This window comes from Coloeus monedula (assembly GCF_965178545.1).
Source record: "Coloeus monedula genome assembly, chromosome: 6".
Taxonomy (NCBI): domain Eukaryota; kingdom Metazoa; phylum Chordata; class Aves; order Passeriformes; family Corvidae; genus Coloeus; species Coloeus monedula.
The window spans coordinates 50,689,297-50,707,514 of NC_138786.1; the positions used below are offsets into that span (position 1 = coordinate 50,689,297).

Here is an 18,218-nt window from a genome sequence, read left to right on the forward strand (position 1 = left end):
CCATGATCAAATGATAACTGGTTGTAGCTTTTCTGCACCCCCTCACTCCATCGTTTTAATCAAGTCCTTTGAGCAACAAGCTCAAGTTACCCAGTAGGAGTTTGTAGTTGGCTGTGTGAAAGATGAGGTTGTCTTGTATGTTTTCAACAAATGCATGAGTCCTGAAGACAAGAATTTCATTCTATGCTGCCTCCAAGTCTTTGGAGAGGGTAGATGCCATCGTGTGGCATATGAATGAGGGTGTCTAAAAAGAGGGGGCTATCGTCTTGAACTGAAGTCATCACCTCTGTGTTTTATGTCAGATATGCTTGGAGTGGTTTGGGTCCAGTAAGCAGTAGCCTGGTTTAGATTAATTTCTTTTCAGTTTCAGTATCTTTATGGGAAAAAGTGGCAGAGTCATCACAAATCTGCCATTCATCATTTTGTGTCATGATATCATAATGATCTGAAATCATGATATAAAATAGCAGTTCATTTTTTATTAAAATTGCATTTAGTCTTGCTGGTAGCTTCTCTTCCTTCATATCTCTTTCCCTTGAAAGAACAAGATGGCCAGCAGATGTAAAGGCTACCACCTGGAAAAAGCTTTCTTACATGTGCCTTTTAATGCTTGATTTCTGAGCTGTGAAGAATAGCACATCAGTGTTGCTTAAGTCAAGCATTTACATTTATACTATAATGCAAAGCAAAACCATTAAGGTCACAGACTTCCTGCTTTGACATGAGAAGTAACCTTTCCTTAATATGGAATTTAATATGGATTTAAAATGGAAAGTAACCATCCAGCACTTTGTGTAAAAATGTTTGATGTTTCACTGGGAGATGTTGTTAATAGCAACTGAAGCATTTATCTTAGTGACATCATGTCTCTTGATCAGCGAAAAATCACAGTAACCTTTTGAGAAATCAGAGTAAATCAATAACCCTATAATTCACTCTGCTAATGTCAAACTTTTCATGTGCAAAATATCGTCTGCATTTATGTAAAGGAAAGAAACATGTCATCATCTAAATTGCAGGCTTAAATGAAGGCCTAAGATGAAAATAATATGGACCAGATAATATTTTAAGGCTCTCAACTCATATTGGTTCATCTTATTCTGTCTGTGGATGCCCAAGAACAGTTGGCAGATGCCAATGCTGCATTTTCATGCTTTTCTGCTGTCGGAACTAGAGATCAGCAGGGGTCAGCTGTGCACTTTTCAGCCCCAGAATGCCAAGCAGGCTTTGACCAAAGCCACTGTGTTTTCTGAAAAGAAGAATGAGCATGCCCTTGTATTTTAGCCTCTTGGTGAAAAGTGTTCAAAATCAGCCTTTGACTTTACTGTTGTTCTTCCAGCAGGAGAAGAGCTTGCTGTATTTTGAATTTGTTCAGTGTTGTGAAGCCATTGATTCATAAGGATTAGTGAAGCAAGCTCTAGATGAAAATGATTAAAAATTAACATCAGAATATCACTAGTCCATTGAGGATTAAGGCAGTTGGAATTGGAAGTGAGGTGAAACCTACTACTGCTTTAAAGACTCATTAGCTGATCTTGTGGTGGACACTGAAAATGTGCAAAAAGCCCTGAAGAGCTTACAATCAAAGCAGACAAGATAAGGCAAGAAGGAAGTTTAAATATGAATAAAAGGGGAAGATTAAAGTTCATAAAGAAAATTAGTTCCACTTTTCCTTTTTCTTCCTCCTTCACTGTGCAAATAATCAGATTTGTAGCAGGGATCTTGTTGTGACACAAATCCTGACTGGCTGGTTTTGCTGATGTTTCTCTGCATGTGAACAGATTCTGGCTCAAAGCCCATCTCGTTTGGAGCCTTCACAGGCCACAATCAATTGGCAGCCAGGGCTTTGTTCCAAGTAATAGATAAGGGTTTTCTCGACACAATATGGACTATACTTTTCATTGAAATGTAATGGTTCATTCTAAAGGCCAGAGTGACCCAATGATATTTCCTCAGTAATGAGTTGTGCACTCTAATGCTTTCTAGAAATTTTATTTCTTCCTTTTCTCCATCAGATCAGCAAGAATTGGATGAATTTTTAATAGTCCTTCTCTCTCTCTTTCCTTGTGGTACCACTGTAAGGAGCTTGAAATAGAAAGGATGGGTATTGGTGAGATTTAGAGAGAGTGTAAATATATGGACAAGGAGTACTTGTGGTCTCGAAACATTTTTTTTACATTCCTCAAAGAGCAAGCACCTTCCCCTTGGGGAAACAGATGGTGCCTGCACAGCAGAATTACAGAAGGAAGTGGGTTATAATGGAAAGTGAGAGGTGGCAGCTTACTCTTCTGCAAAATCTAGGCTCTGCTTTCACCTTGGAGATGGTGGCACTGGTTTTGTTATCTCAGTGCTGGAGTAATTTAGTGCCTTGTGGGGAAAAAAGAGCTGCTGTGGGCAGAGCTGAGTTACACAGATGGAGTCTGATCTCTACTTGGTATTTGAAGAACGTTTAAAATCAGTGGTGACTCTTATATGTATGTAGGAATTGGTGTGTAGTCACACTAAGGCTCTGTCCACCCCCGGAACTGAAGGAGTGGGACAGAAGGGTTTGTTTCTGGTTCCTCTTACTTCCCTATTTAAGCTGCAAGAAAAACAAGCTGATTTTAATAAAAATGAATGAAATGAGGTTCATGACAGCAGTGCTGCATAACACCAGACTCAAGCTCCACACTCAAACTCCACTTCCATGTGTTCTCATCTGAGCTGGTAAGACCCAAGCTTGAGAGACACAGCCTCAAACTGGGAATGAGTGCATCCATTCATTATATTCTTTGTAGAACTTGCAACAGACAGCTGAAGTTGACCAAGGCCCACTCTAAAATCTTATGAGGGTCATATCTGAAGTAATCAGAAAAACAGATTTCTTGGGAGGGGGTGTACTCTGGGACAATGTGAAATACCCAAGGCCTGTATGACTTCCCAACAGCTTTCCTTCCCCTGCACTTATTGTGATGCACCTCTTCCTTCTGACCCCTGCCTACCTGTGTTTGTCTTTTCATATCACTACCTTGTTATCCTTTCATCAGTATGTGATGATCCAGGAACCCAGAACAGAGAGTGAACAGGAGCACACTGTGGCTTCCCAAGCACAGTCAGGAGGGCCACTGCTCGTACATGCAGAGGTTGTAACAGGCACCAGCAGTCTGACATTTGTTCCTCTTCCTGAAACAGCATGGTGAAGTCTGGTTCTCCTACCTCTCTTGCAGTGTCTGAATATCCCTGTTGGATGAAGCTGGGTGTTGGATTTTGTGAATATTCTTTAGCTGTATCTTGTCGGTTTTGCCTACAAGCGTGTGAACCCTGCAGCCCTTTGAAATCAGTGACATGATTGTGTATGACAGTCATTAGTGGGTGAAACAGAAATCTGTCTGTGAGCATCTGTTTTGAGGGAGCCAAATATAATTAAAGTTTAACTGTGCTGCATTTGCTCTCTTATTTACTGGGACCCAGTTCTTCTTAGGGATCACAGTGACATTTCTTGAGGTCCTTCTGAGGGGTTTGACTTGCTGCATTTTGTCATTGTATATGTTTTGTATTACAGGCTGGATCAAACAAGTTTGTTCAGAGATTCTCTTCAGGATAATGAAACTCTACCCTCTTGAGTATGCTCAAGCTTTTCCCAAGGGGAAGACTTTCTGGTTTCAGGTTGTTCTGAATCTGGACAGTCATCTTGCATTGATGTATTGCATTTTATCAGATGCTCTTTGAGCAACAGGACAGATGAAATGTGGTTTTATTCTGTAATTAATTTGATATACTTGACAATAAATATATAATGTCTTAACTTGGTAAGTGGTACTTGGTAGGGTGTAATGCAGAGATCAATGATGTAGTCTTCCTAGTCAGGAAATGTCTCACAGCATGGTTTCCAGTTTATTTTCAAGGGAGAATTGATCAGGTATTGAATTATGCTAGGAGGAAAACATTCAGCTTAGCATCCGTGGTGCAAAGATCTTACTCAGGCCTTGGAAAAACTCTGTGTAAAAGCTTGAGTTCAGCCCTACCCACAAATACATAGAAAACATTGTTTTATTTCTAATGTTTTAAACTTTCTAACTTGATTTCATCTTGAGTAAACGTGGTCATCTGTTTATTATGGTCACCTCTTTGTTTCCTAATGTGTCTTTATCCCTCTGACTATGCTTTCCTAGTCCAATCATTCATGTTATACTCATGACTTGCAGGGCACTTCCAAAATGCAGAACTGCTTTAAAGACATCATAATAACTTTTGAAAAATCCTTTCATTTTTGTCTGCTATTTCTTGTGTTACTAGTTTGTTGATTTAGTTACATTTAAGATGTGTCTATGTAGTTAATTTTACATGTATATGTCATTTTTTTACTGCAACTCTGAAACTTTAAATGAGTAGGAAATACGTAGAAAATAACCTTAAATAGGAGTAGGAAATAAGCTCCTATTCCAGAACCTAATGAGGTAAGTTTTTGAGGTTTTGTACAGATTTTCAAATAAGCACTGTGTGCACTGCCTTAAGATTAGGTACTTACCTTCCCATATATTGCCTGTTGAGATCAATAGCTGTCTTCTCAAGGGATCTCTTCATGTTCAGTTTAAGTCCCTAAATTTACCTCCTTTTAACTGGATGGTGAGTTTGAGAATGTGTTTAAAGAGGCTGCTCTGAGGGGGCAAACCAGGTGGCATTAAGCCCTCTCTGTGGGTTTTTTTTTTTTGCTGATGGTTTTAATTCTTTCTTGGGGCATCCATTGTAATAATTTTTCTTTGTGAATTTTCTTCCTGAGCTCTCAGTGCCTCATTGTGTTATGGATTTATCCATGCAAGACACAGAATGGTGGTGTGGGATGCACAAGTCTCTTGGAGGTATTTTTGAAACGAAGATCTTCAATCCAGGATTTCAAAATAGAAGTTATTAAAGATGAGAGGAATGCTTGCATTTTTACAAGCACTACATATTTGCACTGTTTCACTGAACGACTCCCATGCTGCTTTTTAATATTCCTGTGTTGGATTTTTGATGAGTGATGCTCAGCTTGAAAAAGGCTTGAGCTGCAATTCAGAAGACTTCATGTGGCTGGGGAAGGTCCCTCTGTGGCAGATGAGTGCCTGTCAGGCCACTGGGTGAGGGAGAGCACTCTTTCTTCCCAGGATGCAAAAACCTTCAGAGTGTTTTAGTGTTACCTCCAATGAAATTTCCTTTGCCTGTTACCTGTCTTTAAAATGTCTCCCTTATCAGGTGCTCCATCAAGTTCTAAGACTGCACTGAATGATGCAGGGATACCAAACTCTATTTTTAGCTGAGCTGCACCTGTCTCAGAGCCAGTGGCTCCTTGGTGAGAATCTAAGTGAATGCTCCAATTTTTGTCTTCTCCATCATTTAATCTTTTTATGGTACACTCATTGCTGCCTTGATAAAATGAGACAGTGATATTTTATTTAAGTTGGGTTCAGAGGGATCATAAATAAAACCTCAGCATGGGTAAGAGTATTATAATCTAGATCAGGGAGTTCATTATCTGAATATATAAGCTTGGACTGAAGAACCCAGCCAAGGGCTGGGAACTGCACTGCCATGCATGTGCACATCTCCTGGGGCTGAGAGTCTTTGAGAGTGTTGTGCTTCTGCCAGGCTTTTTTCTTATTTATTTATTTATTTATTTTTGCAACTGTTTTTGTAGGACTTGTACTAAGGGTATAAAAAAACAGAGTTTTGGATTTTGGTGCAGTTCACTTGCTTGATACTTCACCTTACTTTTTGTGTTCCAGTAGCCAATAATTATTCTCAGTCTTAGACTGCTTTATGCCAGATGGGTTATTTTAAAATTGCTTCTGTAGGTGCAAGATACCATCACAAAATTGTGTAAATTACATAATGTGTAAATGTCTAAGTCCATGTGGGTGTAATTGTCTTGCTTCAGTGTGAACCTGTCTCTTAAAGCACCAAGGTATCCCTTAGCTGTTTTGTTGATTTGTAGCTTTGACCATCTGAAGTTCAGAAGGCTCTGAACTTCAGCTTGCAGAGGACTCTGTGCATTTGCTCTGGCTCTCAGGCTGTGGAGGAAGCTCCTGACCTTGGAGCCAACCCATTTTCTGATTACTTTTCAACACCTTTTACCTGAAAGATTTTCAACTAGTGCACCCTTCTGGTTGTGGGGATTTCTTCAGTACCTGAACTGCAGCATACTCAGGGACAGCTGATAAGTTCAAGACAATAATATTTCTCTCCTGTTTATGTACTTTCAAAACCTTTCTCCAAACATCCTGAGATGCTAAGACGCCAGGGGAATGTGAACTTGCATCTTCCATCAGGCATGGGAGAATACCAAATCACTTCTCTCTAAACTGTTCCAGTTCTCCAGGCCAGCAGTGATTCTATAATTCTTATTCCACTGAGTGAAATGAGAGGAAAATGCAAATACAATACATTTTGACTTTATTTTCTTTGTTCCCTGCTCAGCCTTCCATAACACAAGAATAACTGAACAAGCTTTTGCAGGAATCACTTTTGGGTAGGAAAACAATAATTTCCCAAGGAGAACAGTTACATATACATGGCTTTAATTATCCTGAGCAGCACCTAGCTTTCAAAGCACAAGTGTCAAATTACAAATAGAAGTATAATAAATTAAACATTGATTTGTACCCATCCTATGTATATGTCAGTCACTGAGGAGTGCTATTTTGCCTATAAATATATAGACACACTTATCTAGAGAGAAAGATTTGATGCATAATTTATTATATTTTTCTCTAAGGTGTTCTGAACTGTTTGAATAATCTTAAACATAAGCACACAAACACAGATGGCCTGGCTGTTCTGTGTTTGTTTGGCGTGATAAAGCTGTCATCAGCTGCTGTCTAGTTCAGCCACACTTAATCATCCCTTGATGGTCTTGTGGCATGAGCAAAACCTGGGTTGTGAGTATCTGGGTTTGTGAAAACATATGGAATATTTGGCTCTGATGCTGGCTGTTCTCACACTTTGATGAAGGTTCCTGGCCCCACAAAGAGACAGTGAAATGTCCCGTATGGATGCTTCCCTTTTGCTTCAAAGCAAAGTGAGCCAGGCTTATTTTAAGCCATTTGTGAATTGTGTTCACATCACGCCTGCTGACCTTGCACCAAAGGGGAAGAGAAACACATGTTACTTCTCTTCCTTGGGCTCTGCTGTGGGAACAGTAAATCCTAGGGTTGAAATACTTGCTTGGTGGCATTGAGTTCTTAAGCACTCAAGATTTTCATGTGATTGAGCTTTTACTCTCTCCATGATATTCAGCAAATAGTTAATGTTGGATGGAACTTTTCTTAGCCCAATGAATACTACTCTTCAAATACTAGAAATTAGGAAACCGTCAACATTATTTCACCTTCCAATTTTTATTCTCTTGAGTATTGTGTGATTGGCTCACTCATGAGACAAAAATGCAAGTGAATAAGATTAATTTTTAAGCAAATTGTGCTTCTTAAGTTATAAACTGCTACTTACAGAATGAGTTGAGGGGAATGTGTAGTCTGTAGGTTGTTCAAGCCATATGTTGAGGCTGATATGCCTGATGGGATCACAATGGATGCCAGCCTTACACATGTTGATATTCTATCAAACAAAGTGTATGCATAGGGACATTTGGCAGTCCTCCTTTCTTTCTGGAAGCAGCTCTCTATTTTACTTGATCTTTATGCTGGCTGCTACCCTTAACACCTCCACACATGAAGAGGACTAGCATTGTGTCAGATTTCTCTTCTTTTTTTGTCCATCTCAACTGGAATACCTTGTTTTTTTGCATCTCGGGCTTGTTGTGTGTCTTGAACTAGGTGCCAAGTATGCAAGCAAAAATGTTTACAAAACCAGCCTTAAATAAGACATGAGAGATATACCTCAAATATTCTCTCAGCATACCTCAGCCCTCCCCACTTCTTTGTTTGTGAAGATATAATCCAACATGAGAAAGAAAGGGAAAGAAAAAAATAAGTAGGAAAAAAATGTTGGATAAAAATGCTGCATAGCCAAAATAACATTGCACACATCATTACCAGTTTTCTCTCTCTGCTGTTTTTTCAGAGAATCTGATAGAATATGTAAGCTTAAGGAAATGATCTTTATGGAATAAGTTGAATCTATTAAATTGTTTTAATTTCCATTCTGAGGCTTTTTATTGGATGCCTGCAAGTATTTTCCACAAGAGATTTAATCTCTGGAAGTCATCATAGAATAATATTTTTCCCAGTGTGTTTGCATTATTACAGTGACCTAACTCTTATCATCTTTGAAGATAGGTTCAAGGTGGCTACTCAAAGGTGCTGAAAATGAGGCATTTATCACATCATTAGGTACAGCAGAGCTACAGTGGTAGGAATTACTTCTCTCAATAGATAAATATATCCCAACTTGTCTTTGCAGTACAGCCATCACTGTGTAACATAAGATACAAGAGATCTATAATTTGAAAGGTTTGAAAACTTTTGAGTCTGCATAGAATTGTAAGTAATTTTTCTGATGAAATAGAGCTAAGCCTGTTAGTGTGGCTTAGTTAAATCTCAGCCAATTAATTTGTCATGGGCTGTGTAGCATGGATTGGAGGAGCATGCAAGATTTTTTTATTGCTTCTGGGTTTTGGTTTGAGCAGTGGTCAGCATATGCAGCATAGAGGAATTTCTGTGCTGTTATTTTTCCTCTAGCGGAATAAGATGATATCCAAAATTTTGCATCCTCCTAGTTCTAGCTCCATAAACCTGTCCCTTAAAATTCTTTTAGTGTTTGTGAAAAGCATTCTGATTATGAAATACTGAAGGATACAGTGATTTACAAAACTCTTACTTTTGCCCATGCCTGAAGACTAATGATTAAACAATTTTTCATCTGGAATTAGTTCTACTTTTGAAATTGTGTCATTGCTTCCCTTGTTGTGCATGGCTGCCAATTCCCATCTCTCCACACATCCCCCTACGCCCCCCTGGAGAACAGCCTAAGCATCTTGTTAGGCTAAGGGAGAGGGAGCAGAAGGAAAATTAAAAGAATATGAAAGTCAGTCTCTTTCTTTGCTACCTAGGTATGTTGGCCACATCACCAAACTGATAATGAGGCATCACCATTTTGTCAGAGGTGAACAGGGCTGCAAAGATTACGGTGGAGGAAGGGTCTGAGCAGCCCTTTTTCACTTTGGGAAGTGGGATTAGGCTTTGTTCAGTTGTTTTCCAATACATTCATTCTTGAGTTCTGCTCTTTGGCTTTCCACTTACACCTCCTAATGTGGCTTTTCTGTTCATGGTGGGAATGCCTTTTCCTCAGCAGATACAGAGTGCCATTACAATCAGCTTGTGTTACTCTTATTGTCCTCTTTACCCTCTGACACATAGAAAGCCTCTCTGCCCAAGAACTGAAACTGCCACTGATACCCTGCAGCCATGTGCTTGCTTCCTGTCAGTGATACAGCCTTGTGTCCTTAGAGAAAAGCTGTCCCTTGAGATGTCAAAACGTTATGCCAAGGTACTATTCCTTTCCCCCCCCCCAGAAGATTATTTTTTTCTTTTGGTTTGTTGGTTGGTTGGTTGATTTGGGGTTTTTTTTGTAATAGAGGAACTTGACACCAGAAAGAAATTGCCAGCCTGCATCGAAACAGGAGACAATTAAGTCCAGTTAAATCCAGTAGTCTGGCTTTGAAGTCACCAATTCCAAAAATTTTGGAAGCAGTAAGTGGGATAATCAGTACTTCTTTCTTTTCACATATTAGTGAAGAGTTTAAACCCACAGGCTTGCTGTTTGAAGCTCTTCCAGAATCACGTTCTGTATGAAACTTTTCCAGCTCTGCAGATTGCTCTTATCTTTAAAGGAATTCCTGTTCTCCCTGTGTTTCCCAGTATGACTACACATGGTCTGAAATGTCCTCTGTTTTGCCATTTTGGGAAATCGTAAACAGATTTTAATAGCTCCTACTGATGATAACATTGATGGTTAGTTTTATAGCCTCCCACTGAGATTTTCAATTTTGATAAATGCTTGTCTTTCTGGGTCTTTCTGTTTATATTTTCATTTTATATTCATATTCTCCTGGAAGCATGAAAGTTGTAACTGTACATGGGGGCCAGACATCTTCTCTCCCAGTGTGGTGTCCAAAATAGGATGTTAACATCAGTTGGATTAGTTACAGAAGGTCAGCAAGTGCTGCTTTAATCGTTGTTCCATGGGCATTCAGATAGTTTAAAGCACAGTCTGCTTGATTGCCCTGCACGCTTTTGTTGTATTCACCACTCCCTCCAATTTAAGGTATACAGATTCACAATATAAATTATGTGTGACTTAGAGTTGTGGCTTCTTCACAGAAATTTGAATTTCCGCTCAATGCTGACATAACTTACTCTTTTCCTTGATGCGTCATTGCTGGCATTAGCTGGAAAGAGAGGAGAAATTTTTAGGACCATAGGTGGAATGAGAAACTTCTCTGTATCCTTTTGAGACTTGTCAGCTACTGTAAGCTTTTTTTATTAAAAAGGCTTTTATTTGTTCTCAGTCTTACACACTTGGAAGATGAAATCCAACAGCAGTTGGTTGAGAATAACAGTTTAAAAGCAGTGGGGTCTTTGAAGTAAGAAAAGCTATTTCAAGGAGGCACTAGGCAGATGTAAATTGCAGGAGTGGAATCACAGCATGTTTATTATCATTAGGGTATCTTGGATGGTACCTATGCAGAAATATGAGAATGAAACTTTCACTTACCTTCATGCCAGTTATCTACACTGTTTTTTGCAGCTGATTCAGCAGGGGAACTTTCCACAGAGAGGTGCTCCAGCCTGCACAGGACCTGTGCTCATAAAAGTGGTAGCTTCGGGCCAACAATCCAGCTGAGCCCAGTTCTTGTGGGAATACCTTAGTTAAGGGAAACCGGTTTCTACAGCCAAGAGCAAATTCAGAATTGAAGTGTCTGCTGCAGCATCTTAGATGGGTTGTTCCCTCCTGAATGTTTAGACACCTATTGATGAAGGTAACTCTGTGTGTGTGGTTCAACAGCTAGGCTCGAACCTCTGGCATCTGAGACACTGCTGATATGGAACAACTTTGAACAGTGCTATCATCTAAAAGGACAAAGACATTGTATCTAGCCTGGCATGGATCAGGAAAGCAGTGGAGGAAGTAATGCACAGGTCCTAGGAATATAATGGATTGGAAGAAAAGCAGAGATTGTTAAAATGGAAAGTTTTAGACAAGATTAAAATAACAGGTGAAATCCTGATGTCTCCATGTTAGAGTGAAAATTTTCCATTGCCACTGGTAGGGTGAACATTTTGACAACTATATTTTGAAAATAAGCAGCTGTTTTTCTAAGCTTGTCAACCTAAGACTTATTTCAGGGTGAAGCAGGAATCTGAATTAATTAAAATGAGAATTTGAAGCTAACTGCATAAAACATTTACATGGATTCTTCCTCTTCAGAATTAGATGTATTTAATTAAATTAAAGAGGATTGCCTTAGGTGGTGGTTAATTTTGGGTGTGAGTTTAATGCATTCAAACTAATCCACTTGCAGTGAACACAGAACAAGTGTCCTGATTGTCAGTGTGCACCCACTCTTTGCATTGTAAGCAGTAGGGTGATATTCTGGCAAACGGTGAACAGAACTTGGTTCTCCAGATATTACCTGTAAATTAATAGTAGCCAATAGACATCTTCATTTACAATGCATGCTTTAGATAAGGAGAATATATATATATGCATGTTTTTGTGAGACACAAGAGAATTAGTGTGGGGAAAATACTGGTCATGTGGGGTATCTGTTTAGTAAAGAATATTTCTTTAAAAAGAGCTTAAGAATTAAGATACTATGATGGATTTGTGAACCTATATATTGCAACTGCCTTTGGCAACTGTGTCAGATTATTTTGTGACTGCAGGTGAAATGTTTTCAGACGCAAATACTGCAGTGATCGCATGCTACCAGGGCAGAAGGAAATAATAATTTCACTTTATGTATTCAAATTATACCATCATGTAAAAATGTGCTAACTAAAAATTTAACAAAAAAGAAACACTGGAAAGTTAGATATTTGGAAGTAAAAACATGGATTTTACAGAGCAATGCCTGAGCTGTGGTGACATTTCACTTCTCAGCATCCCATTCCTAGAGTGATGCTTGGTGAGACCAGGGCAAAGATACAGCAGAGCTGCTAAAGCTGCTGCTGAGGTTTCTTTGTTTCTTACTAGAAGATTCAGCTATGCTTTCAAATATCTGTGCCAAACCTGGGTTCCCAATAAGGTAGCAGCTGCTGAGTGTCACAATTCTCTAGCTGACTATGAAAAAAAAGTCAGACACCTGATTCTCAAAGAAATGGAGCAGTGTTATTGCTAAGGCGTGGATTAAGGTGATGCTGCCTAAGAATGCTATCATACTTACAGTATCAGTGACTGGTACCTGACATGCTGTTTTTCATTCCTATGAATCACTTTGGTTATAAAATAGGATTTTTCTGCTAACTAGAAAGTGTATCACAGAACTGTTCAAGAGCCTGCTCTCCTCGTGACCCCAAAGCATGCCAGTGGGAGGTATCCAGCGCAGTGGGTGTTCTCATTACCACTTGACATTTTGCTGTTTGGTTTTCTGCCTATTGCTGTTTAATGATTTCAATTCTTTCTTTGCCAGTCCCAGAAGCCATTTAGCAAGCGATGTACTATTAGTGCTACTTAACAATGTCGACACAGTCACTAGGAAAGGAGTTTCATTTCCAAACTGTGCTACAGCATTACCCCTCGCCATCTGCTCCTGTCATGTCCCTCGCTGTCATATTTCCCAGTTAACCCTTTGCCCTGGCCTCCTCGCCCAGTGCTCTTGGGGAGAGTGGCAGCCTTGCCTGGACTATAAATACCCTCTGAGGCTAAAACACACTGCAGGTCACTGTAATGGCAGTGACATAGGTGAAGGTTTTGGATTATGTAAATTGGCATATATTTGCTTTGTAAAGGCACAGGCAGAAAGATAGAGCAGTCACAGAGAGCACTGCAGGTTTCTGTCATTAGCCTACTGTTAATCACAGGCACTTCACAACTCCCATTAGTGTCAGGTCTGGAGGTCTCACAGCCTTTAATGTAAAATCTCAAATAAGACTGCAGAGGGAAGATACTGTACCTTTTGGGAGAACGAAGACATCAAGACTGTGGTAGAGATTCATTTCACTGAATTTAATCTACCAAAAAGATAGATTGCCATTGATACTAATCATCCATGCTTCCCTCCCTCCCGTGGTGAGATGGCATATCTCCCAAGGATGATTTACATGACTCTAATCACTAGGCAGCCCTGACTATTAAGTGGCACCAAGAGCCCAGACTGAGAAGGATGCTCAGCTTCAGATGAGCTCAGATAGAGGCTGGACAAGTTCATGGTAGCAAAATTCTTTGCAAGTTATTAAATCCATAGCAATAGTATCTGGCTTAAGAACTTCCTAAGCTGAAAACAGTCAGAGGCTGTGAGTTATTAAGGGGTAGTATCAGGCATGTTTCTCCTGTTGTGCTGTTACTCTCTTAAGCATCTATTTATGGCCACTGTTGGAGCTAACACACAAGGGAGATGGACTTTCTGTGGGACACCATATGGCCATTCCTCGTGCTCTTATGTGAGGCCGCTGTAGCAGTGAGAAGGGGGAATGCACATTTAGCAAAAGATGATTTCTGCAAATGGGAAATTGGCAGGAAGGTTTATTTCCAGATCTGTGGTGAAGTGCTACTGACCTACAAACAGAAAAACTGGGAGTCAGTCTTACAGAAAGAGCCTGTGCCAGGTGCTGAATGTCAGTGCTTTATATCAGGTCACCTTAAGCCTTTCAGAGATTCAGATTTCAGAGCTGTTTCACCATGTGTTCCCCTCAGATGGTGCAGACAGCTTGTTTGAGCCTTAGACAGTACAAGGAGATTTAGATTTGACATCATTTACAGTGTGCTGTGTAGCTGTGCTGCTACATGGACATTCCCTGCCTTTGTGACAGCACCAGGGGAACTAACAGGGTGGAAGCTTGTCATTTCAAATAACTCATTGAGAGCACAGAATGTGTGGCCCAAACCCCAGGTATCAACCACCAGAACAGTGCTTATGACCTCCCACTATATTGGGCACACGCACACGTGTGTGTACCTCTGTACTTGGGATGATTGTTCAGTTGAAAGATTTTGCAGAATTGACTATCCTAAATGCTGAGAGCCTTAAATGGTTTGCTAAGGAGGCAAGCACCTCTGGTTGAGCATTTTGCTGCTGGTATGGTAAATGTATTCCTGTCACTTGCTGCAGAGATCTTTAATTAGAGTCTCGGTAGCTGTTAAATGGCATCATCACTGCATAAATACACTTCTGTTTGAAGTCAGACCTGCCTTTTATGGCAATCTCTACATAAAAAGAAATTTTGATTAAACTGAGAAATGTTTTCCTTATCAAATCCTAAGACATAAAAAAGGCTGGTGGAATTGGATTTAAAACATGAAGCTGGGCTTTCAAAATGGAAGTTTTTGCTCTCTTTTAAACCACACTGTGTTGAAACTGCCAGCAAAAATCTTTGATGAAGGGAGAACGTATCGAACTTTACTTTTGCAATTTCCTGCTTGGTTTCTTGTAAACTGCTTTTGTCTAATCGTATTTGATATCAAAGATAATTTTATTTAATGTGGATTAGGTAGCATGACATATCCACTGTGGTCTTTCATCATTCTCTGTTTAATTTTGAATGTGACATGATATTTTCTAGTACAAATGAAATTTGTTCAGCAGTCAGCTTTGAAAAAGAGCCTGTCTTTTATATCTCTGTAAAACGTTATGCATGGCAAGCAGAAAAAATTACTTCATTCTCAGACTTCTTAAAGTCTTTGGTGTAGTCTATAGATTACATCCAGTGTGGAGAGGAGAGATGGTTTATCCTCACATACTGTCCAGTTCAGCAGCCTCCATAGCACAGCTGCACACAGCTGGAATGGGTGTAGCTTGGTACCAAAGGGAGAGGTTACTCAGAGAATCAAAATGTGATGCAGGAGATGAAGGACAGAGTGTTAAAAGAGGTGATTTTTCAGCCCAGTTAGTATTTGACAGGGCAGCTTAGGGCTGAGGGTATAGCAGTCTTCTGTGATATGGCTGAATGAAGGCAAGGCTTGTTCCTCTGTTATTCATAGGCCATGGTGGCTTTGGCAGTAGTGTTGAAGTTAGAGTAGAAGAGAGCCCTGTTGAGAAAGGTGAAAAATAATACCAAAACCCCAAATGCACTTACTGACAGGGTGTAAAACAGGAGATTGTGTCTAAAGGTTGGAGGATGCCAGCAGCAGTGTGGAAACCACTGTGAGGAAGGAAAGGTTGGCTGGTGTTGCAGCAAGGGTATTTCTTAAGGACAATATTCCCAGACCTTTTTCAGCTTTCCCTGAAGCCCTGGACTCCTACCAGATCTGAAAGGGGAATGTAGGTAGGATGCACTGATGTCTAGGTTTTACTCATTGCTTAAGATCAAACCAATCATCGATGCCTTGATGGAATTTTTTCATTCTGGACAAGCTGGCAGAGAAATTTAGACATATGACTCTGGGGTTTTTTTTAATCCAATAAATCCGTGGGTTTGGTCTATCTACCTACTACAATCCTCACAGAGTTTAGTTACAGAGTTCTGCAGAGACTTGGGGCTTTACCATACCCACACTGCTCATGCTTTTTTACAGGATATTAAGAAATGTGTGTCCTGAGCATTTATAGATATGGGAAGTAGATGTTCTGCAGCTTTTTCTGAAACAATGTCATATACTTACGTGAGACTTGGAGCCTGCACTCAGTGAGTCAGGGGAGACTCTCCCAGCTCTGCATTCCCAAACATACAAGAGACAAGGACAGAAGCAAAAAGCTTTTGCGTGAACCTTTATTAGTAGTAAATGGTCTTTATACGGCAGTAGGTATCCTTCTCTTGCCTGAATGAGGAATCCATTCATTTGCAGAAGGATGATTTGACTACCAGTGTGTAGAGGTAAAATAGTTCTTGAACCATGAAGAATATGTGTTGTGATCTAGGATGAAGTTGGGAAGACAACTGGAACATGTAAAAGGACAATGTTAAACAGTTTCTTCTTCCTTTATCTTTTCCATATTATATTGAGCAACTGCTATCTTACCCAGAACGTTTCCCAGTACCATTGAGAAATCCACTAAGAGCACCAAAGTGACTTTGTCCTTCCCAGTAGGAGAAGTCTGGTGTGGAAGAACTGTTAGAAATCAGCCACTGTTAGAAACTGTTAGAATTTACTGCATTGTGATGAAGCCTTTCAAAGTTTTGAAGTTTTCCACTGTATCCTGGATTGTTGCAGTGGTATGCTTTGCAAGTGAAGTTAGTGCACTGACTACACTCCACCTCTTTTACCATAAAAAACTTTCTACATGATCTCTACATGAAGTGTAGCTCTGAGTGATACATAAAAGGAGAACAAATTCTCTGCATCAGATCCTCGCTGTGTGTGTGCAATGTCTTGCAGTGACATGGTAGCTTTGCTGGTAGTCACAAAACAATCCTATTGCTATAAACTCACATTCTGGTATGTGAGTGTTTTGTGTATATGTATATCTCTTCTAAATGCATATCATTACTTAGGCTGACTTGAAGCCTGCATGCTAGCTCTTCTGTATATTGCATGTATTATATATAGGTTTTCTGCAATAATACTGATTCTACCAGAAATGGGAGAAATTTTATAGCCTGTGGTATTCCTGACAGGTTAGCACCATGTACATGAAATCTCCGTAATTTTGCAAGTTACTTAATGGTTAGTCTTTAATAATGACTTTGGGACAATGCAAAAGCAGATAATAGCTTTCAGTCTGATTTTGCCATGTTTTTCCTCACAGCTTCCTGTTATGGGAGGAGCCTTTATGGACTCACCCAACGAGGACTTTAGTACAGAGTACTCCCTGTTTAACTCATCAGCCAACGTCCATGCAGCTTCTTCCATGCAGAATCCACCAGAAGAGACATCCCGTTCTTCAAATGATGCCATATTGTTATGGATTGCAATAATAGCAACTATTGGAAATATTGTGGTTGTGGGAGTGGTGTATGCCTTCACCTTCTAGGATGACTGCCACTACAAACACTGGAAGAAAGGAAAACTTCAACAGTATTTGTCATGTGTATGTATGTATGTATGTGTGTATATATACATGTATATCTATATAAATACATATAGTAGAGACTTTGTTGATTAAGTGCTGCCACAGTCATTGGAATGAAATGCAAGTTAATCATGTTAAGTCTTGATGGCAGAAAGTTTGGATGCAAGTTGTGTGGAGGTGAGAGCTTTATTTGAGAGCAGAGCCAATACCAGTTTTGTATAGAAATGTAATAAAAGAGAGATCAACTTGGGTATAGTAAATACAGAGAGATATTTATATAGAAAGTGCTTATTTTCTACTGTAGATTTTTCTAGCAGCTCTTCTGCAGTTTGTCAGCTCTTTTGTTTTTTTTGTGCATTTTTTACTGTGGTATAATGTTGTATGGAATTGTTCCAGGTCATGTTTTTTGGACATCTTAATTTCCTAGATGGACCAAGTAGTTGGCATTGGCTTGGTTCTGATGAAGTCCAAGTTCATCGTGTGTGAGTCTTCAGCATGGCCATAGACTCCTGGGCTGTGTTCAAAATCCTGAGTCTTAGAGCCATGACGGGCAGATGCAGGCTGTCTATTACCTGCCTTCCAGTATCACTTACTGGAGCTGATAATCAATAAAGTGATGCTGAACCTGTCTGCTGTTTGGGAGGAGGCACAGCTATTGCTGCTCTGCAGACCCTCCACATTTCAGAGGAGGAAATGATAAGCAGAGCAGAAGCACAAGGTCCTATTTCTGTCTAGAGGTACTGGATTGCTGTGGTTTGTATATGTGTCCCTTCCAGGAAACAAAAGCCTAATACCACACTTTTCATCTGATTTGACTGCAATCCAGATTTCTTACAGCAGCTTAGTACTTTCATAAGGTTATTAATGTATTGAAAGAATGATGGGGAAATTGTGAAGCCTAATTAATAGTGAATATGTGTATGAGAAAGATAAAACGGAAGGAAAGGTTGGGCACTTCTGTGCTCATGAGGGGGTGAATTCAAGAGTCACATATGTCCTGGGATAGGAGCTACACAAGAAAAGTAGTAACTGTCAGATGTGCACGTACTTATATCTCAGTATTAATATATCTCTGGGTTCTGGTGGGAGTCCTGGAAGTGATTTTTTTATAGCTGGATTTAGGTAATGATTCTGATTA

General features: G+C 39.8%; 1 protein-coding gene across 1 annotated transcript in view; it reads left to right on the forward strand.

Annotated features, from left to right (window-relative positions):
- LOC309573809 (uncharacterized protein C14orf132) overlaps window positions 1-17,041 on the forward strand; it is a gene marked incomplete at both ends in the record, with an annotated part of 32,606 nt that extends 15,565 nt beyond the window's left edge. Inside the window, one exon of the mRNA XM_082283012.1 lies at window positions 16,817-17,041. Within this exon, the coding sequence (XP_082139138.1) occupies window positions 16,817-17,041 (225 nt within the window). The remainder of the gene's footprint in view (window positions 1-16,816) is intronic.
- Between the last annotated feature and the right edge of the window lie 1,177 nt (window positions 17,042-18,218).